The sequence below is a fragment of the Trachemys scripta genome, chromosome 13, assembly GCF_013100865.1.
Source record: "Trachemys scripta elegans isolate TJP31775 chromosome 13, CAS_Tse_1.0, whole genome shotgun sequence".
In the NCBI taxonomy this organism is placed as follows: domain Eukaryota; kingdom Metazoa; phylum Chordata; order Testudines; family Emydidae; genus Trachemys; species Trachemys scripta.
The window spans coordinates 19306070-19328263 of NC_048310.1; the positions used below are offsets into that span (position 1 = coordinate 19306070).

The window sequence follows — 22194 nt, forward strand, 5'->3', positions numbered from 1 at the left end:
CAGCTGGGCTGGCTGGTGAGCAAAGTTACCTTTGTGTGCCCTCAGTGTTGGAGCCAGGCCAGTCCCCAGTGGAATTCTGGGTGGCGTTAGGGTCCATTCTGGCAGCCAGGGATCCTCAGGGTGGAGTGATTGTTGGAGCTATTCTGGCTGCTTTTCTACCACCCAAGGATTTCACTTACACCAGGGATTCCTCAGGAAGTCAGTTCAGCCAGCTTCCCAGCAACTGGGTTAGACCTGAGATTCAGGCCCAGTAAATATTAAATCTCCATGTTTATTGGCAGTGTTTCCTTGCTGATGTTTCACAGCCATGAGAAACAATGTGAAAAGCGGTATCTTCTCCTTATGTAGATTTAATTGAATAGCAGAGATCTGAAATGAGTGTTAATGTTGTTGCTTTAATTTCTTATGGTGCATATTTATTTTCCAACATCTGGACATAATATAAAGACAAGCAGAGAAATACTTTAGTGAGCAGAGTCTAGTTTATAGGTCACTTAACTTATCAGAGAAAACAAAAGGGTCATTTAATTACAATATTTAATAAACTCTATTGGATTCATACAACTTATAGCACTATAAAATTCTTGAGCTCCAATCATCATTTAGCCTCCAAATTGCTTAATGCCCCATGAAAATTTCCCAGCAGGTAGAAAATGATAGCTTCCCAGAAATCTACAATTCTTTAATATCTTTTAAAGCAAAAGTCATTATTTTTCATTTGCAGTAAGCTGGAGCAGAAGGAACAGAAGAGTATTTTTCTGCAGTGCTGAATGAGGCCACTAGAATGGTAGCTCTGAAAAGTACTTCAGCTTTCATTTGCAGTTTCTGATCTTGTCATTGAATAATTAGAACCCATGAACTTCCAAGGGGCAGGAGGAAGAGAGTCGAGAGTATCATTTGTAAGAATGAACAAGGATGTAGAATAACTACTGATTGTTTTTCAGCCATTATTGTTCAAAATTCTGTCTTACAATGGGGGATTGAAGTGAATTATACACACACAATGTGATTGGGCTACTCTATTATACTGCAAGACAGGCTAACACTGCTTATGACAACAGGGATGCAAGGCAATTTTCTAACAATAAGTACCCTATCTAAAGAAAAGAGGGAACAAGGTTCTACCAAATCAGCAAGGCTTCCATGGAGTCCAGACTAACCTAGACCTTGTGCTGCTCTCTTACTTACTTATTTGGGGCCTGATCCTACTTTCATTCAAGTCGTCAGGAGTTTCACCATTGACATGAATGGGAACAAGGTAGGGCTTTCTATTTGAGCTCAATCCTGCAAGGTGCCGAATGCCCTCAACACCCAGCTAAGAGTACCTATTCAGTACCTTTTAGAATCAGGCCCTTAAAGAGAGAAAGGAATCACATTTCTGTTGCTGAAGATGATACAAACCTGGAGTCCCTGGGACTTTGCTCCTCTCTGTCTGTCCCCAATTTACTTTTTCAAACCAATTCAAACATTCTTACACTGACAAAAAACATTCTAGTTCATTTTTTTTTGTTGAAGGAGGTTTCCTAGGTTAAAGAAATATGACATTTCAGTTACTTAGGGAGTTCAATCACTGCATTGTTTGTGATGTATACTGTATATATCCCATATACTGTACCATATTGAATGTGATTTGACACACACACTGTGTTGGCTGACCTATCCATTTGCAAGTGTTTTGTAAAATAAGTTGGGCCATTATTTTGCTGTGTCATGGTACGGACTATAAAGGTTGTCACAAGCTTTGCGTTTCTTCTTTTTATTAGCTCCCAGGAGGGTCAAATGAACAAAGATTATGAGCACGAAGAAACCTGGGGGGAGAAATGGAAAACAAAATGAGTTTAACATTAACGAGCTCTTTGTCAGTGTTCACATTTTTGTATTAGAACAGTTCACAAACCAGTCCTTGTTATTTTTTGCTTTCTTTGTTCTTGGTTTTTTGTGTTTGTAAATGATATTGGAAGTGAAGAAGAAAAAAATGTGAATATTATGGCAGGTAATAGTAAGAATATCAAAACATAGCTTGTGCATCAGAGAATACTTCCACTGAAATGCTACCTCAGCTAGAAATGAACAGACATAGATTCTCTAAAACAAAGTAGACTCTGGTTTGTTTTGTTTTTGTGGGCAATTCCATACCTATAGTTCCCAAGGTACCAACGATAACGCTTACTGCAGAAATCACTGTAGGCTTCCCTTCCATCCTTCCAACTTCTTGCATGCATTCTCCTTCCATGGTACACAAGCAAATAGTCACTGGGTTCAAAAGGAAAGACAAAGAATTCAGGATTAACTCCCATGAGGGAGATCGGAGATGAATAGGGACAATCCCCTGAGTTGAAAGAGCATTCTCGCCAGAACTCAAACTGGAGGGGAGGATGATGAGCTCCACATGGACAGATCTTGTGCCTGCCTGGAGCAATCAATTCCCAAGTGGGCACATTCTCGAACATGTTCCCACCCTCTTCCCTCCCCACCCCTTATTTTTTTTCAGTCTGTACTAACAATAGTTGGATATGGCATACCTGCCTATACTGCCTCCTCCACCAAGTCCTGTACTGATTCTTGTGGTAAAGAATACTAAAAATGTAAGGCAGGGTGTGATGTTATCTGATTAGAGTATGACGATGCAAATCATTGTTGCTACCACTGTTATATAATTGCAAGGAATATTATACAAAGTGTGACGCATGGCCAGAAAGGGTTAAGCAACTTGCAGGCTGATTGACCCAGATTCAACCTTTAGGGATATATTGGTAGATAATGTTTGTGTTTTTGTGTGTTTGCATATAATCGAGCAGTCCCTGTCTATGCTGTATTCTGTTAATTCAGAGATCAAAAGGAAATATTAACATTTAAATGAACTGTAAACATAGGATATTGCTGTATTCATCTCTCTTTGAAATGTATAGCAAATCACCTGCAAATGGTGAAAACAAGCAATTGCTTTATGTTAATCTGTGTTGCTAATTACCGGTGATGCTTAGAAAATAGGTTTACTTCAAAGTTTCCATGATTGTCTACTGTTCGCCTAAGGACTCCGACCTGTCAAGAGAAGGCCTGGAACTGTATAAAACCCCTTTGAATCCTGATCCTTTTTATCTCAGATCTACTTGATGCTTCATGCAGGGGAAGCTTAAGTCATAAGGCAGAGATCTCCAGTCCTAACTGGATCACCCTGAATATGAACATTGAACCTATGGACTAAATCCGAAAGAACCCTTTACAACTACAAAGCTCACCATCTCCACTATGAATCTGATCTCAGAACTGTACTCATGTCTGTATGCATACTGATCTTTTAACCAATACACTCTCTTTTCTTTTTTAATACATTTTAGCTTAGTTAATAAGAATTGTCTGTTAGCGTGTATTTGGGTAAGGTCTGGAATATTCATTAACCTGGGCGGTAATGTGTCCAATCCTTTGGGATTGGTAGAACTCTTTTATATGATGAATAAGATTTTCAGCAATCCTCATCATATTTGACTTGGGTGTCTGGGTGAAGGCCTGATGCTGGATTGCTTTAAGGGAACCGTGTTGGCTTCTTGGTAACCAGTAAGGTATTATAGAGGCTGTTTTGTGTATGTTTGGTAAATCTAACTGTTGGAATATCCACCAGCTTTGGGGGTTGCCTGCCCCATTCTTTGCAGTTCACCCTAATTGAGTGACATCAGTGCGGCTCCCCTGGGATACAGGTCACACAGGATTACAAGGTTGGGAAAGGAAAAGGATCCTGAATTTGCAGCTGAACTCAGCTCTGCCTTATTTGTAACAAAATAAACCCTCCTTCTGGGCAATCCAAGAATGGGAATCAGAGAAAATTATCTAAAACTACGATAAGCAGGCGCAGGCAAAGACCTGGTATTCATATGGTTAAAACTCAAACAGATGGGAACTCAGGTCAGCTTCAGACTAGGATTCAGGGTTTATTTTGCCCAGAAAAGTTTGCCCATCCCCGTTCTCAACCAAATTTTTTGATGAGCACCTCACATATCAGAGGTGTAAACAACCCTGAACCATTTCTCTGCCCTCGCCTAGGTATTTGGCAAAAATAAAAACCATCTTCCGTATATTTTAAGCCCTAGCTAGCAATGTGACAGGGAGAGAAATTGCAAAGAAATCATTAGCAAAATTATTTTAAAATAGTAACATCTTCAGTAATAACAACTTTCCAACCCTACTTAGCACAGTTAGCTGTATAAACTAACATTTTAAAAGCAAAAGCTTGGTTCATATTCAACTCTGTATGTACCAGCAAAGCCTCAACTCTGAGATATCAGTCTTAACCCTTTCATGAGAAAATCATTTGCATTAATAGAACCCGGTGAACAACTTACAACAAGTAATTTATAAGGTAAATTTAGCTCTTTTCCCTGTTCATAGATTGTCTGCAAACAGACCTGTGATTTTATACATTTATTTGAGATTCAAATTGTTTGACAAAAGCTTTGTGTGACCAAATCTCTGTGAAATTCTTAGGAACCCATCCTGCAAAGATTTATGCATGTGCTTAACTTACACATGAGTAGTCCCTTTGAGTTCAGTAAGACTAATCATGTATTTAAATCGGAGCATTTGTCTACCTAAACTTACAGATGCACTAGTCAGTTTCACTAAAGACCCAGTCCCAAGACCATTGAAGTCGAAGGAAATCTTTCTATTGACTTCAATAAGACTTGGATCATGGGACATTCAATTAAATTAAAAGGTGAGAAATTTAAAACTGATAAAAGGGAAGACTTTTTCACACAATACACAGCGTGTAGATCTCATGGTCACAAGAAGTCATTGAGGCCAGGAACTTAGCAAGATTCAAAAAGGGACTTGTCATGTAATGGAGAACAAGAATATCCAAAGTTATAACAGATAATGCTCACAAAAATTTTGGAAAGGCTATTAAATCTCATACATCAGGGTTTAAATCACTGTCTATTAGATTAGATTAATGGGGGATGTCAAATTTCCCAGGTCTGCCCACTGTGGGTTCTTAGACCTTCCTCTGAAGCATCAGACACTGGCCTTTATAGTTTCGTCTACAAAGGGATAAAAAACCCACTGCTGGCCCAGGTCAGCTGACTTGGGCTTGTGGTGCTCAGACTCCAGAGATGAAAAATCATTGTGGAGACGTTCGGGCTCAGGCTGGAGCCAAAGCTCTGGGACTTGCAAGGGTGGAGGGTCCCAGAGCTTGGGCTCCAGCCTGAGCCCGAATGTCTATACAGAAATGTTAGCTCTGCATCTGGAGCCCTGCAAGCCTGAGTTAGTTGACCCTGGCTAGCCACGGCCATGCTGCGGGTCTTTTATCCTTGTGTAAACGTAGCCTATCAGAGACTATGGAGTAGATAGATTTCAGTCTGACCTGGTATGGCAGTGATTCCATATGACAATCCAAGAATGGGAATCAGAGACCCAACTCGATAAGGTCCATGCCCTTAGTATTCAACGGAGCAATAGCCCAGTATCCTGCCATGCTCTTATGAGGGTGAAAGAGTCTTTTGGAGTACTCTTCTCTCCTGTCTTCCCAGCGCTATAGGTGCGCTATGATTTTGCCATTGAATTTACAGAATTCTCTTATTTGAAAGTAAGTGCCTGTGTTAATGAATGGTGTTACTGCTACAGTTCATTATATGTATTTACTTTCTTACTGCAGTCTTTAAAAAGGAGCTATGGAACAGTAGTCTGATTACAGACAACTGGGGTGCAGCAGAATAATGATGCATTGATATTAAATGTTTCCATTTATCTTTTCAGTGTGTTTGCACTTAGGATGTTCCACTTAATGATCCTTAAAATAGCCCCTCTAAATGGTTCTCTTTCAAATACAAGTGCAATGCATGCAGATGAATCTGTGTAGCAATTTTAAATACAAATATCAAAACATAACAGACTACTGAACCCACGCACATTTACTGCCATGGGCTCTCAAAAATGTAAGTGCCTGCTGACCTTATAAAATATAACTGAGGCTTTTGAAACATCTTATGAATTCAGACAAAACAAACTACAGTGCATTAACTATTTAGAAATCTCAATATACTGTGGCATCGTGTAGTTGATTCTGATCTTGCAACTGGATCTGTTCCATGTGCTCACAGCATCCAGTTACAGTATGTGTGACTTAATATAAAACTGAAACTATAAGAATGGCATTTGAAACGTAAACTAGTACCCTGTGATTCCCAAACTGTGCTGAATAGGAATATGTCTGAGGTCCTGTTGTATTTTAGTTATGCTATAGGTTGTTGGTGTATATTGTGTGTTTCTCTGTTTTGCAGCAATGCCCAGACTGAAGAAATAAGAATACACTCCCTTGAAGTGCAGACTGTCTGCTAAAAGAGGAAACGTCTCATTAAAATATAGTTCTACCAACAATGTCCCTGATTCCGGAGTGAGCTCCAGGCAGGGCACCCTGTGCAGAACCCCACTGACATTAACAGGTGCTCATTGCAGGATCAGATTAAGTCAGTACGTGTTTTGCAGTTATTTGGGTGCCATTTGCTCATTGCTCACACAAGCCTGTCCTCACCCTTTAGGTTTGTCCCAGCACTCACATGCCTGCACATTTCTGTAACAGTGGCGAGCCAGAGGAGCACCCTGAGTACCGGCAGGGCTGTGAACAAATCAAGCACCCCACTTTGCCTCAGAGAGGCTGTATTCCGCACTGCCACACCATGTAGCTGTGTGAACCAGACCAGGGTTTTCTCCAGGCCAGAGGCATAGCCAAGGATGTGCTTTATCCTATTAAGGCTCATCAACACATGGTACAGCAACCTGGTCTGATACTCCTGACCTATGCCGTGAGAGGAAACATGCCCAGGAATGCACACCTAATGTGGGTGAACCCCATCCTGCTAGGCCTCGGAATTTCAAACCACTGTTGTAAGCCTGGATTGCTCAGATGCATGCTCATAATCAACATACTCTCTTAGATTCCATCATTTCTTAGCAGTGTTTTACTCTCAGTAGCAACTTCTAAGTGTTAGACACTTTTGAGGATGGTCTTTGCACTGAGGAGCTCACAGTCTTAAGGACAGACGGGTTAGGGGGCGGGAACACTAACAGTCAAATTATAAACTAGTCAACTCGATAAGCATTGGGACAGGAGGATCTTTAACAGGCACTTAAGCGTGGACAGTGGAGGAGCCATTCTGGTAGAGTTCTTGGTAGAGTTTCACACTCACTGCATCCAAGTTGCAAGGTTGTGCAGAGTCAAGTTTGAATGCACTAGTTATGTGTTTTCTGTGCTTGTACAGGTAAGTACTGCAGAAAGATTTCCCTTTCTTAGCCTCCTAATTTAAAAACATGCTCACGGCTAAGCTAGACAGTATTAGCCTATCCATATGTGTCCCTAACCTATCCAGCTGTCTCTGAATTTGAGCCCTTTATTATCTATTTAGTTGAGTGAGTGTCATCAGTAAGAGTGGCCATAAGGTCAATTGGTCATTCCTGTCAGACACTTAGATGAGTGAGCAGTACTGACCATCTGCCCATGATGACATTCTGGGATCAAGGAAAAGGAGATGGTTCAATTCTGTTTCTTCTGTACAGGGCTCAAACAAGCAAAATTGTAAGAACTGACACTAAACATGGGAACAATGTTCAAAATGCCAGATGGAGTCATTGCCCATGGGGTAGCCTTCTGTTCTCCAGCACCAGAATAAAGTGAAGCTCATTCCACCAGCCCTTTCAAATTTCTCATGACCCTTTGCATAGCTCCTTGATTAGGAGCTGATTTTAAGCCCAACTCAGGTGCAGCTTTCTCTCTGGCTCCTCCTCTTATCAGTCCCAATATAAGAGCAAAGTAGGCAGCTTCCTTCCTTCCCCTGGGAGAAGTTATCCCTCTCAGCAGTGCTTTGCTTCCCTCCATAGGTGAGTATAGGCCTAGGAGAACTCTCAAGCCCTGTTTGTAAATAGGTCTGTAGCTGCTTTCAGACAATGACCATAGCAGAATGTCAGCAGCAGAAATGTCCCTGGTAAAGGTGCAAGAGCAGCTCTTTAAATAGCAAATACAGCTGTCCAATCCTAGTTTTGTAAAGATAAAGATGCCCAGAGGCAAAGCTCAGTATAAAATATAAGGTACAAGGCCCTTTCTCAAACATACAGCTCATATAAGCTGCTCAGAATTACGCTAGCACAGACCCAAAAGATGACACCTGTGAAACTCCTCCTGTTCTGAGCTGCTTTCACTTTTTAATGTTATAATTTTCTCTACAGCACTTAGAGCCTTAGATACTAGCAGACTGTGCTGTGTTATGGCATGTGCCTTCTTTTGAACCTGGAGTAGATTATTTGCTGTATTCAATCCTGTGTGTTCTGCTCATTATCCCCTAAGTAAATTCCACTAAGTTTAGTAAATAAGATTTACGATTTATGTAGATTCATTTTTAACAGCTCATGTTTCTTCCCTGTTTTGTGATCTAATCTCTTATTCATGTGCCTAGGATCTCTCCTGCCACTGAAGTCAGACTTACTGGTCTTGCCTTCCCTGACTCTTTAGACCCTCATTCTTCCTCCAGTCTCCATACTTCCCCCTCTCTGTCCCTAAATAGCAACCATTAGAAGAAATCTCTGTATATGGATCAGCAGCCACCCCAGCCATTTCTCACATTGCACATGAGGGGCTTTTCCATCCAATTACCATAGCTTCATCTGGGTCTGTAGTAGGAAAATTACTGTGGATATTTACTTGGGAGAGGAGCGGTAAGTGAACTGTTAACATGTACACTGTTGGTAGTTAAAAATATGTTCTGCACTGTTAATACAGTCCTTGAACAGGGCACCTTAATTCTGTAACTCTTTGGGGCTCTAGCATCCGGTGTTTATCCTTGAGGAAAGCTTTCATTTTCTTTACATGACATAACTAACACAAGAGGTTCCACCAGACATTAATTCGGTCTAGGTTCTTGGTAATAAGATACAAATAAGGTAGAGACTAAAATAATTGACTGCATATCTTCTGTTGAAGTTACAAATGTTTTCACAAATACAAAGGCAACAGCTCAGATGCAAAACAGAAACACAGATTTTCGGTTCTTGGCCTAGGGCAAAAATATCATTCATGCATTCACGTACATGCTGTCAGAGAAACAAAACTGCTCTTCCCAAAATGTATTCTGGCACTCAGGACAGTTTGAAGGAAGGCAGCAAAAATAGCGTCAGTAGGAATGCACAGAACAGCCTCAGCATTAGGTCACTGGAAGCTCAATGCTACATGGTTTAATTCTCTGGAAAATTCATTTTTATTTTTGCTGAGGCATGTTCCTAACCTGGATGTTTTGAGTAACAAGCATGAACTCTTTCTCTATTGTGCTTAATAATTTGCACTGGCTGGAGAATTTTGAAAGACTCTACAAGTCCTGCACGTATTGAATAGCTTGCTGTGAATATTTCACCTTTTAGAATCACAGGGTTGGAAGCAACCTGGGGCAGTCATCTAGTCCAAACCCCATCATCCCATCCAGGGCTTTGTCAAGCCTGACCTTAAAAACCTCTTACCTCAGACTTATGGATTTTAAGGCCAGAATGGACCATTCTGATTATCCAGTCTAAACCCCTTGTCACGAGTCTCCCTTATCGGCCAAATCATGGACTTGCTTCTCTCCAGGACGTATAGGGAGAAGGTGGCTGACTGGAGATACTCTGAGGACTTTCATCAGTGCAACGCAGACACATATACCGTCCCACAGTGAACATGCTATATTGTGCTTACACCTGCTACAAAAAGGAACCGCATCTGCTGTCGCACAGTGTGGCAGGACCCTGGCCATGCTGCTGGCCTTGCTGGCTGCTTGGTGTAGTCACTTGCCTCACACAGCCTGAATATTAGATCTCTGTTGTCTGGCTTCTGCACTGATGTGCTAGTTGGAGAGGCTCCCTGTGTCCGCTCCCCTTCCTAGGGTATTGGCAAAGGGGAGCTGTAACTATTTAGCCCTTTATTTGGAAGTGACCAAGACTGGTCCAAAGAGTATCCTTGGGTTTTCCTGTCTTTCTTTCTGTGTCTTCTCTTTGCCAGTCTGTCTCTTAGTGATCCTTCTTCCTTTCAGAGGGTTGCCATGGAGGCACTCTATCTCTGGCTGAGATGAGGAGCAATCACCCACCCTAAGATGTTCTGCTGTGGCTATTGTCTCTTAGCAGGCATGCCCCCTTTACAGCCAGCGTATCTGAGCAACCTTGTCAAATCAGGGACTTTCCTGAGGTTGCACTTTACCCTGCGTCTCCCCCTGTGCCAGATCTCTCTGCTGTTACCAACACTTTGTGCTGCCTGACATGAGGCAAGACTCCTTTTACAAGCAGATGTCTGTACTGAAGCTCCAGCGTGGCACATGGTGTGCTGTATATAATGAGACTGGCTTAAATAATAGAACACCAGTGTGATTATAAAAAAACACCCTCCAGATTAAAACCCAGAAAACAAACTGAGTGCTATGTGAGATGACATTCTACTGCAGGTGCTACATTACAGGTGCCACATGCAAAGAGGGGAAAAGAGAGAGGCCGGCAGAGACCATAATTTACAAAGGAAGATCTTTGTAACTCCTTAACTTACTAATGTGGAGAAAAGAGTAGATATGGGGCTCTCAAACTTAATTGCACCGCGACCCCCTTCTGACAAAAAAAATTACTACGTGACCCCAGTGGCAGATTAATGATTTTGCCGCCCCTAGGCCCTGAAATAATTGCTGCCCTTCCTGTCCCTGACCCCATCCCGACTCCACCCTTTTCCCGCCCCCATTCCAACCCCTTCCCCAAAGTCCCGCCCCAACTCCGCCCCCTCCCTGTCCCATTGGATCCCTTTCCCAAATCCCCGCCCCAGCCCTGCCTCTTCCCCCAGCACACCGCATTCCCCCCCTTCCCCCTCCCTCCCTGCCCCGCGAAACAGCTGTTTCGCAGCGCAAGCACTGGGAGGGAGGGGAGAGAAACAGGACGTGGCGGCACGCTCGTGGAGGAAGCGAGCTGGAGCAGGGGAGCTTCTCCGTGGGTGCTCAAATTTGCCGCCCTAGGCCTAGGCCTTGTTGGCCTAGGTGAAAATACGCCACTGCATGACCCCAAGAGAGGGGACTGAAGCCTTAGACAAAGCCCGAGCCCCACTGCCCTGGGTGGGGATGCCAAAGCCCAAGAGCTTCAACCCCAACAGGGGGCCTGTAACCTGAGCCCCACCGCCTTGGGCTTCAGCCCTGGGCAATGGGGCTCGGGCTTTGGCTCTGGCCCAAACAAGTCTAAGCCAGCCCTGGCGACCCCGTTAAAATGGGGGTGTGACCCACAGTTTGAGAACCGCTAGAGTAGATCAATGGACTGTTATAAGAACCCTCTCATCATGAAATGCGTTCTTATTACCTGGTAGTTGAATGTGTTGGGCTTTAAATGGAGTCCCACTGTCTTTCAGGATAATGGTAACAAGGTGCACTTTGGGTTCCAGCCAACTGATTCCCATGGTGAGATAAGCATGTGTGTCTGCGGAGTAACAGAGAACATGCAAAATGAAACAGAAGGACAAATATCAGAGCTGAGGGTGAGAAGGGAGGGAGAGAGAGAAAAACAAAACAAACCAGTTGTGGCTTGCATTCATTCCCTCTCTTCTAACCTTACACTGAAAATATTCAGTAACATTTCCCATTAACAATAGCCCTTAAGAGAAAATACTTTGATTTTGGTATCTAACACAAATATTATATTAAAATCCCTACTGACCCATCTATCTCTCTATCTTGGAGTTTTATTTGTGCATCTTTCATGTAAACACCTCATAGATCTATTTGCCAGATGTGAGAACTTCCTTTGACTTTTGAAAACTAACCAGAGGTTGAATTAGTTCAGAGGCTGATGACAAAACCTTTCTCTGTTGCTATAATTCCTTTCTCCGTAAGCTTCATCACGGAATGATAACCACATCTGGCTTTCAAATATTGATCGTTTCTTAAACATTTTACCACTCCTGCCTTTGAAAACTGCCACTTGTGTGAACCAAAGTTTAAAATGTTTGAAATTTTCAGTGTAATGTTATCATATGCGGTAGTCAGATGGACACAAACACAGGAGACAATTTCCAAAAGTTTCAACAGGGAGCCATTTTATAGTCTTTTGATCTCCCAGTGCCTACTCAGTTTAATCAGCATTTTCAGAAAATCTTCTAGTTGCTATTGAGACTTAACTGGAAGAGCTGGAAAAGTGAGACTATTACCCTTCTTTAAGAGTTACAAGGAGATCAAAATCAGCCTTATATTGTATTTTCAATCTTAACTAGGAAAAAAAAAACTACTGGTTCTCCCTAATAAAACAACCCTTATGTGCTGACCTGGAGTGCTTGCCTCCCGCCCCCACTCCAAAAATACTGCCCTCCACCACTTGCGTGGAATGGAGAACTGTTAGCAGTCAGCTATGGAAAAATCCTATTGCTCTCTAGGCTGAAACCAGTCAATTGAAGGAGCATGATCAAGTGCTGATCCGGCTCCTACTTGAAGCCAATGACCAAACCTCCAATTGGCATTATCAAGGGCAGGAATTGGGTCAGTAACTCCCATTGAAATCAAAGGGAGCAGGATTGGACCCTCAAACCATCCATAACAAACAATATTTGATCATTTGGCTTAATTAAAACTCCTCTCCTTCAAATACATTCTGAGCTTTCCAGGGGTGTTTAACCATGTGGAACGTTTGAAAGTGTAGTAAAAAGTTGTTAGTGTAAGACCCAAAAAAGAACAAAAAGCAAATTTTGAAATCAGAATAATGTTTTAGTGACCTGTAATGGAAAAACCATTTGCCAGATGTCGTTCCCACTTCCCACAAACATTCTCCTTGGCCTTCATGTTCAACATGGGAATTCTCAGCCCAAACAATTTTCCTAAGAGAAAGTTAGAGGGGGACTAAAACAGGGCTTTCTATCACTTCTCTGTAATGAAGCCTGTAGTTACCATTCACCCACCATTGATCAGGTTGATCCTCCAGTTTCTCTGAAGCATGGGGCTATTGGCAAGAGCAAAAATCAATGGGACACTGTTTCCTTCCCCATCGGGATCAAATGCACTGATAATGATGGATTGCTTTTCCCTCTGAGGTGTGCAGAGATGGGATTTGGAGTAGTCTCCTACTAGGAATGGAGAGTTGTCATTGACATCCAAGATGTGGATTGCTATATCAGCAGTGACCATCATTGATGGGCTACCTGCAAGAAAACCACAAAGTGAAGCAGATAAAATTGCAGTGAAATTACTTCTGAGCTAGAATTACTGCTGTTTATAATGTTTCCTTGCTCTTCTGGAAATCTGGAACCAGATCTTCAAAAATGTTCAGTACCCAACTGGCCCCCAGCATTCTGAGCTGTTTTGAAAATCTGATTCTGGGTGCTGAGCCCTTTTGAAAGCTTTGGCCATAAAACTTGAGAAAGTGGGAAGGTTTGTGTATGAAACCAGACAGTCATATAAAGGAAATGAGGTTCACAGAAAGCCTTAATAGAATACAGCTCTGAATCAAATACTGTAATGCGATCATGGTCTAATATCTTAGGTAATATAACCACTAATATCTTGGAAGTTTCCTCACATTTTCAGCCTGGTCATACAGCATGAATCATTTGGCCTTGAGAACCTTCAAGTAACTTGTAAGGAGGAGAATGAAAGCATGTTTCCTTATCTAACTTTATCAGAAATCCTAACCCTCTCTCCCCATAGGAAGTCAGTGTAGACTTTCCAGTGCCAAATTTTCAGGTGTTCTCACCCATTTACACCTATTGATTGCTAGCATACAAGTGCAATGCATTCAATTACAGCATCCAGTCTGTATGACCAAATTCTCATTTGTGCACACACGTATACGTGCACTTTCATGTCTGCACATTTAATGGCAACAGCTGAAAACATGGCCCCAGCTTTCTTATTAGTGCACTGGTAAAATTAAAACCAATCATCTTTATTTTTTTAAACTCAGTACTTGGGTCTGAATTCAGTCTTTCATGTGATGTATGATCTAGATATCACTTGTAGGAGAGAGGGATAACAACACCTCTTTATGCTGCCTTGATACAGCAACACTCAAAGGAATATCTATAATTTTAAGCTCTTCATAAAAGGGATGTTCCTAGACCAGAGAATCTAAAGAAGGGTGACAAAGATGTTCAACGGATGAGAATTTAAGTCTCAACCCATGCGAGGAGGATGCTCTTAGGTGAACCAATTGATATTTCTTAGAAGTTGCAATAAAACCATATGTATTGGCAAATACTTTCCAAATATCAGACCTAATCAGTATAGTCATGAAATCCCTGTCAGAGTTAACGGACAAAGCTATGCACCAAAGCTGTCCATGTACTCTGCCCCAACCAAATGATCAAAAGCCAGAATGATTCGTATTGTGTGGCAAGTCTTGTGAGCCTCAAGCTGAGTCACTAGCACCTTTACCAATATAAATTTGATAAAGTGGCAGTAGGAAAAAAATCCCTTACTAAGTAGTAGCAGCCAGTATCTGTGTTAGAACTGTGGAGGTGATTCCACTGTTGCCCTGTCAGTACTCAGAACACTATGTATGGTTACAGACAGTTCTATGAATGGACCCTCCCTCAGTAACCAGAGAACACTAAGCTAAGCTATCAGGTGCGATCCTGGAATGTGCCGAGTTCCTTCCATAAGGTGCTGAGCTGTCTCAACTCCTACTGTGCCTTGCAGGATTGGGTCTTTTGAGCACTTGTGGCTATTATATTTTGGAATGAATCATCCTATTTGTTTCTCACTGCAATCGTCTGTAAAGAAATGTGATCAGTCATTTCCTTGACCTTGCCCCTTTAAATACATTCAGTGATTTACCATTCAGTGGTGGTGGTGGCTTTAGGCAATTTGAATGCCAAGCCTTTCATCCACTACACACTGCAGCCAGATGACTATAGCTTCATACGACATAGAAGATTTTTATATAATTACAATACTTGCATTCACGTATGATTCTTTCATTGACAATGACAATAGTAAATTCTCTATCTGGTGTCAGACACAGGTGTGAATCAGACAGGCTGAAAGAGGAATGTTCTTGTCTGAATTAGTTGTTTGTTTGTTTTTTAAGTAAATTTGTTTGTGACATCACTGAAGTGTGAATCATTGCTGAGAAGCACCGTTTATAGGAATAAATGGTTGATATGCTTTACTTAACAGCTTTGGTCTTTAAAAAAAACAACCTCGTCATTTTCCATCCATACAATCAGACCATGCACCTGTGTCCACTGATTGCAGTGGTGGTAGAGTTAGAAAAATTAAAATCAAGTTATGCTGTTTGTGATGCTGAATGTGAATTGAATATCACTCAGCAAGCTCTCTTGTTAAATACAACGGAAAGAGTTTTTTAAGTCTGGACATTTCAATAAGGCCAGCCTTATACAATTCTTAGTGTGGAGGGGTATGGAATATAGATTGTGGTGAATGGCTTTGATTAACAGAAAAAGTAGCTAGCTTTTCTTTAGGTATGTTTCAAAATATTTGTTAAATAATTTGTTTTCTTGGCATTAAGCAATTTCCCTTAAGTTTCCCAGCTCTGTAGTGGCCACTTTATTTTTAAATTGACAAAACACTTGGGGGGGAAAAAGTGATATCTCAGGTTGGTTGGTTGGTTGGAAGGTGAAACAAAAGATCAGATTCTTTTCTCAATTACATTGATGTAAATCTGGTGACTTAGGCTACATCTACACTACAGGGGGGGGGAGTCGATTTAAGATACGCAAATTCAGCTACGCGAATAGCGTAGCTGAATTCAACATATCGCAGCCGACTTACCCCGCTGTGAGGACGGCGGCAAAATTGACCTCTGCGGCTTCCCGTCGACAGCGCTTACTCCCACCTCCGCTGGTGGAGTAAGAGCGTCGATCCCCGAGAGGTCGATTTCTACCTGCCGATTCAGGCGGGTAGTGTAGACCCAGCCTTAGTGATGTTACTTCAAATTTACAGCATGTAAATGAGAGCAGAATTTGGCTGTAACAGATCATCAAAACTACTAATCCTTGCAGTCTGTATATCTCAGATATGGATGTGTAGATGATGCATAGGTCCAGGAAGTGCAACCTGTCCTTTTCAATAGTAAATGGACCACCAGTAAGTCCATTAAGGAAGGATTTTGGTGAAGGTGTGTTCTGCTGCATATTTCATATATGGTAATGACAGAACTGTTAGTTTTTACCTCATAATGTAAACACAAGCCCATCACTGCTTACAGAAGTCTTAGTCCCATGTCCCTAAAGTAAGCAGGAATGAAACCTTAAGCTAGAAATCTCTCTCTCCATGCTGTTGGCAAAATTAATGAAATCATGCAAGGTTTCATAGACTCATGATGCTCCTGTTTTTGTAATCGAGATAGACTCCATGGAGAGACAAGGGGCCAATCTGAGAGGTGTGTCAAAGTCTAGAGAAAGTACAACTTTTCTGCCCCCCTTTTCCAAATGCATATGTTATGCCAATGTAGACTGAATGTCTTATTTAGACATATACCCACTTACAAATATGCCACTTACAAACCTGTATGCATCACCTCTGAGTTTGGTCCTCCGTCTCTTCCCTGAGAGCAAAAGAAACATCTCTCATCCAAAACCAAACACACATTCTTACCTTTGTCCTGAGCAATAACCTGCACTGTATAAACATCCTGCATCATTTCTCTGTCCAAAGCCTGCATGACTCTAACTTCTCCAGAATGCTCATCAATGGAAAGCCAGTTCATTGAATCATTTCTTAGGGAGTAACTGCAGAGTGAAATGTGATAGCGGTGATCTATAGTATGTTAAATGAATAATAAGACCATAGCCTACTCTGTTTTGTTATTAGCCTGTAATATCATTGCAAGTTCACAATGAGCAGAATATGATTTATTCCTCATTAGCCTGCCAATTCTACTATGCACATTTATGATGCAGCTATTAATTATATAATTCACTTCACCTTTCCCCTGAACAGTAAGATTCAGGCTGTGGGGTAAAGTCAAAATCACTAACATGAAATTAAAGGAAGAAAATTCCAATCTGCTAAATCAAAAATTAAGATGGAATTGACAGAATATCTAGTGAGTCTGAAATATTCAAGCCCAGAGCTTTAAAAACAGATACTTCATTGTATAAATAAATGTGAAAATAACCCTGTCTCTTTTAAGGAATTCTTAAAGGAGCATTACCTTTAAACTGGGGACAGTAGATAGAAATTCTCCTGGGGCCATATTCTCCCATAGGGGGATACAGGTGATTTCCACTGAAGTCAATGAGAGGGCCTCTTATTCTGTGGAGTATGGGGGCTGTGTAGATCAATTTCAGTTCAATGAGTTAAATCACTTGTGGGCCTGATTCACAAAAGTGATGGGTTTTTATTGCTACGGGTCAAGAGTTCTGGACCAGTTATGGTTGGCGGGCAGAAGAGATGGGGGTGGAGAGAGATGCACACCACTGTTTTCAATCTGACATACTGTCTGACTGGTGGGCAGTGGTGGAATTTTTAGGGCCAGATCATCAGCTTCACCAGCACTCCATCCCAGCATGCCCCTGGCTCCAGAGCGTGCTGCAAGGAGGATTCCTGGAGCTGGCTACACCAAGTCTGTGCCAGCTGACAATTCCATCACATTGAAAGAATCCCCACCTGCATATTCATGGACTTTGATACTCAGGATATCTGATATGGTGGAGAAAGGGGAGCCAGAAAATGAACCTGAGGGGAACAAGAGGGATGTTAGAAAGGCCAGAGAGGAGGAGGCTGCAATAGCCAAAATGGGAGAGGATGAGACAATGCTAGCATGTTGTAGCATGCATTTGGAATAGAGCCATGCAGCACTTTCACAAGTTACCTCTGGCTTTCCCAGGGAAAACTGTATTTCAAGTACTGGGTACAAAATGGAAATCCAGAATTTTGAAAGCCCCCAGGAATCTGCTGGGTAGGATTCCCTTTGTATTTATATTTAATATTGAACACTACTAGACCAGTGGTTAATCCATTTTTAAAAGGATCAGATTAAAACTGTGTCCTTACTTTAATGCTGTTTGGGTACACATTTACAGGAACAAATAAGAGGTAATTTGAACTGTAGACTGTGCTTTGAAGGAAATTATACACTGGCTCATTAATTTCTGCTTGCTTTCCGGCAGGGTGCCAGGGCATCTATAATTTACCTCCTCCATTTTAGCCAGAAATCCAGACATGTGCCTCTAAAACATGTGAGAATTTTTCATTCTCTCTTGCTGTGGATGCTCTTTAAACAATTACAATTTCCATTTTATGTTTTGAATAAAAAATGAACTGTTAACCTTCTATTTGATTAAAAAAAAAAAACCCCAACCCATGGTCCATGGGCTATTGCAGATGAGTTTAGCATTTTGAACGTATTCGTCTATAAATATCTTTTTCTAACTACTGTCCCCAGTTTAAAGGTAATGCTCACACGCTGGTACATGCAGTTCCTGCTCATGTGTTAATTTGACAACCTCTCCAGCATCATTAGGGAAACAAACTCCACATGTCCGAATGAACAAAATTATCTTGCAGTTAGCATTCCTTATACTTGGCTTTTACATTTATTCAGATAGTGAAGGATATAAATGTGATCATATTTATGAAAGCGTGGGTACTACATTGCCTAAACCGGAGCCAGATTATGGCCTACATAGGAAAAGCCCGAATAAAATCTACATTATTTCAACTCAGTTTTCTACAGATCATCCCTTTAACTTAGGGGTGGATTTACTTCATTGCTACTAGCAGGAGAGGTGTGGGTATAACCCTCAAAACCCTGGGGTAATGGTGTTTTATAGGGAATTCTCATGGATCTTGGGAGAGCCAGGGAGAGCTGGGGCAGTTGTGTGCCCCCTCTCTATTCCCTGCTCCCACTGTGACTCACTTCTATCTGCCTCTGTCCCTCAGGTTGTTTCACAGTGCAGAGTAGTCACCGGGTTAGGAAACTGATAACACAGGGCTTGATCTATTGCCTGTTCAACTCCGCAGCAGTCTGTCCATCTGGATCTGGACTGGCGATGGCAGTATCAGACATAAGGAAATCCCAACAAATTTGAGTGTGGTATGATGCTTTTCTTCTGGTTCCTCACTGCCCAGCCACATTCCTCGCAGTCATGGATCCACCAATGTGTGGATGTGGTGTTTAGGACTTCCTTCACCCCTTTGGCTCCCTTCTAGGGGAAATTCACAATGCCACCCACTCCACCCTGCATGGGGCTTTACTGAGGGTAGGGGCTGGCCCCAAGTGTTGGAAAGTTGCCAGGGTGGGGAAATGTCCTTTTGGGTTGAAATAACCTATTATTTCCCTCTAAAATCACAAGCATACCAGCATCTCATATTATTCTTTTTGATCAGCCAGTTCTCTCCAGGCATCACCTCCTACAGTTCCTTAGTGTGATAAATTCTCTAGTGTGATTATTCTAGTTCAAGGTGTTGTCATTTCATGGTTATAGATTCATTACTGAAGGTGGTTTTGTCCTGTATAGCAAAGAATCAGGCCAGGAGTGGCTGTCTCTAATGCCATTGGGCTAAATGCAGAGGTGAAAGTAAGCCGGTACTGTCCGGTACAGTGTACCGGCAAGAGCTGATACGAATGGACCAGCTTCTCCGACTGTGATTTAAAGGGCCCAGGACTCCAGCCACTGCGGGGAGCCCTGGGCCCTTGAAATCACCTCCGGAGCCCTGCCGCTGCTATCCCAGCCTGAGCCCTGCCGCCCCGGGGTAGTGGCGGCAGGGCTCCTGCGGTGATTTAAAGGGCCTGGAGCTCCACGGTGGCCGGAGCTCTGGGCCCTTTAATTCGCCCCTGAGCCCCAGGGCTCCCAGCCGCCTCTGCACTGGTAGCTCCAGGGTGATTTAAAGGCCCTGGGGCTCCCAGCCACAGCTGGAACCCCAGGGCCTTTAAATCTTGAAAGGCCCCGCCTTTTCCGGTTGAGGCCCCGTCCCCCCAGGACTCCGTCGTACCGGTAACTCCTTTAAGTTACTTTCACTCCTGGCTAAAAGCCATGTCAAGGTACCAGAAACTACCATGTTCACTGAACACATCATTTCGGGCTCTTCAAATGAGAACATTTCCGAGCACTTAAAAAAATCATCAGTCCCAAAGGATGCAACATAGCGCAATCTTATCAGAGAAAGGGAAAATCTTACCTTAATGATGGTGTGTGAATGTCAGGATCAGTAGCCTTAACAGTCAGTAGCACTGTTCCCAACGCCACACTTTCTGGTATGCTGACCTCATACCTTTTCTGTGTAAGCACTGGTGCTTCGTTTACATCCTTAACCAACACATGCACTGTAGCTGTAGAGCTAGCATCCTGCTCTTTCCCAACCAGTTCTTCATCATTTCTCACCGAGACAATCAAAACATACTCCTGAACAGTCTCGTAGTCAAATTCCTGTAATCACATTAATTGGGTGTCTTTGTTAATCAGGCTAGTCAAAAATTTACTGATACATTTTTTGACAGAAAATCGGGTTTTGTGACTGAATGAAGTTTTGCCCTAAAAGCAGCTGCTTTCCGTGGAAAATATTGTCTTTCAATTGAAAAGCTGAACGCCCAAAAGCCAAGATGTTTAAATTCAGAAATGCTGTTGCCTCATAGCAACAGTTCTAGTCTGTCTGCCTCTTGCCCCATCCTCCTCTATGGGCCAGGTTCCCTCACCCGACTACATCTCCCATTATGCACCAACACTAAAGAATCCCATGATGTTCAGCTGGCTGTGGCTCAGCAAGAAAGGAGACTGTGGTGCATTGTGGGAGATGTAGTCTGGCCAGGAAGCCCAGACCAAAAAAGAGAAAGGGGATACAAAGCATATAAACTACAACTTCTTTGAGGCACTGTGGTACCATTTTGACTAGAAATTTTTGTTTTTAAATTTTTTGCCACAAAGTCAAAATTTTCCATGGAGAGAAACCATTTTCCAATTAGCTGTTTTTGTAAGTCACCATATTTAAAGGTAAGCCATTTCAATCACTGTATTTTGAATTATTTAAAGAAATGGGAATGAAATAAGTGTTTCATCTGAATCCCTAACAGAAATGCACTGAAACCAGCCACCTATATCTAAAGCCCTTTGAATTTCACTGAGAGGAAATTTGAATCGCCATATCCAAACATATGCCTAGATTTTTGTTCTGGGTTGGGTCCAAAACTGGAAGGGATGTAATTTGGGTCGTCTGTGAGTTAAATTTCCTGAGAACAGACTTTTTCCATGACAGTTTCAAATGGTGAGAATTTGGGTACGTCTTCACCTACCGGAGGGTCCGGCGGCAGGCAATCGATGTTCTGGGATCGATCCCGGAAGTGCTCGCCGTCGACGCCGGTACTCCAGCTCGCCGAGAGGAGTACGCGGCATCGACGGGGGAGCCTTCCTGCCGCGTCTGGACCCGCGGTAAGTTCGGACTAAGGTACTTCGAATTCAGCTACGTTATTAACGTAGCTGAATTTGCGTACCTTAGTCCGAAGTGGGGGCTTAGTGAAGACCAGGCCTTTGAGACTTCTACCACTTAGGCCAAATTCAAACCCTGCCCTAAACTTAATCTCAATACCAGCCCTTCTCTAATTCTTAGAGCTGAGTTCTGCCTTCAGGTATCTTGACTGGGGGCTTACACCTCAAGGCATTTATGTTGTATTATGTATAATAAATCTTTCAAGTCCCTTCTATAAAAATACTACAGTAATTACTCTTGTGTTTTGGACCATTACTATCAAATATCCTAGTCCATTTGTGAAAGGGTTTCCCATTACATTATTAGCACTTGTGGTTTAACATGTAAACCTGCACGTCAGCAAACACAGCAGGAACAACTGAGAGAGATGCCCATTATATGCAATATTTCACTAAGGCTTGGGGGTAGAAATCTCCTTTCTTCCTTATTTGGTCATGGCACAATACTCTGTGAGCATTCCGCCTCCTCAGTGTGCATTGAAATCCCCCTGCTAAGAAACTAACTTCTTTTGTAATTATTCCTCTAGTAAACTGAACCTGTGGAGACTTTGGGATACTGCCTCTGTCATAATGAGGGGTATGACAACATTACTGAAAGGAAGATGCAATTGTAATATGGGATCTTTTAAAAGAGGCAAAATACAAAAATATAACACTGCCTTTTTCATTCCAGAGAGGAAGTGTGGTGTGCTGGTTAAGCACGCTATTGGGAGTCAGGAGATACTGGTTCTAGTCCCAGATCTGCTGCTGAGTCACTTGGGGACCTTGCTCAAGTCATTTCACATCTGTGTTTC

The 22194-nt window shown here is 42.3% G+C and overlaps 1 protein-coding gene across 1 annotated transcript in view; it reads right to left on the minus strand.

Moving 5' to 3' along the window:
* Positions 1 to 386: 386 nt before the first annotated feature.
* The window catches only part of CDH16 (cadherin 16), a 65174-nt gene continuing 43366 nt past the window's right edge, over positions 387 to 22194 (minus strand). Inside the window, exons 13-18 of the mRNA XM_034788492.1 lie at positions 20100 to 20347; positions 16572 to 16705; positions 12917 to 13156; positions 11332 to 11448; positions 2137 to 2253; positions 387 to 1808 (exon numbers count right to left, since the gene is read on the minus strand). Coding sequence (XP_034644383.1) covers positions 1696 to 1808; positions 2137 to 2253; positions 11332 to 11448; positions 12917 to 13156; positions 16572 to 16705; positions 20100 to 20347 — 969 coding nt within the window. The 3' untranslated portion in view covers positions 387 to 1695. The remainder of the gene's footprint in view (positions 1809 to 2136; positions 2254 to 11331; positions 11449 to 12916; positions 13157 to 16571; positions 16706 to 20099; positions 20348 to 22194) is intronic.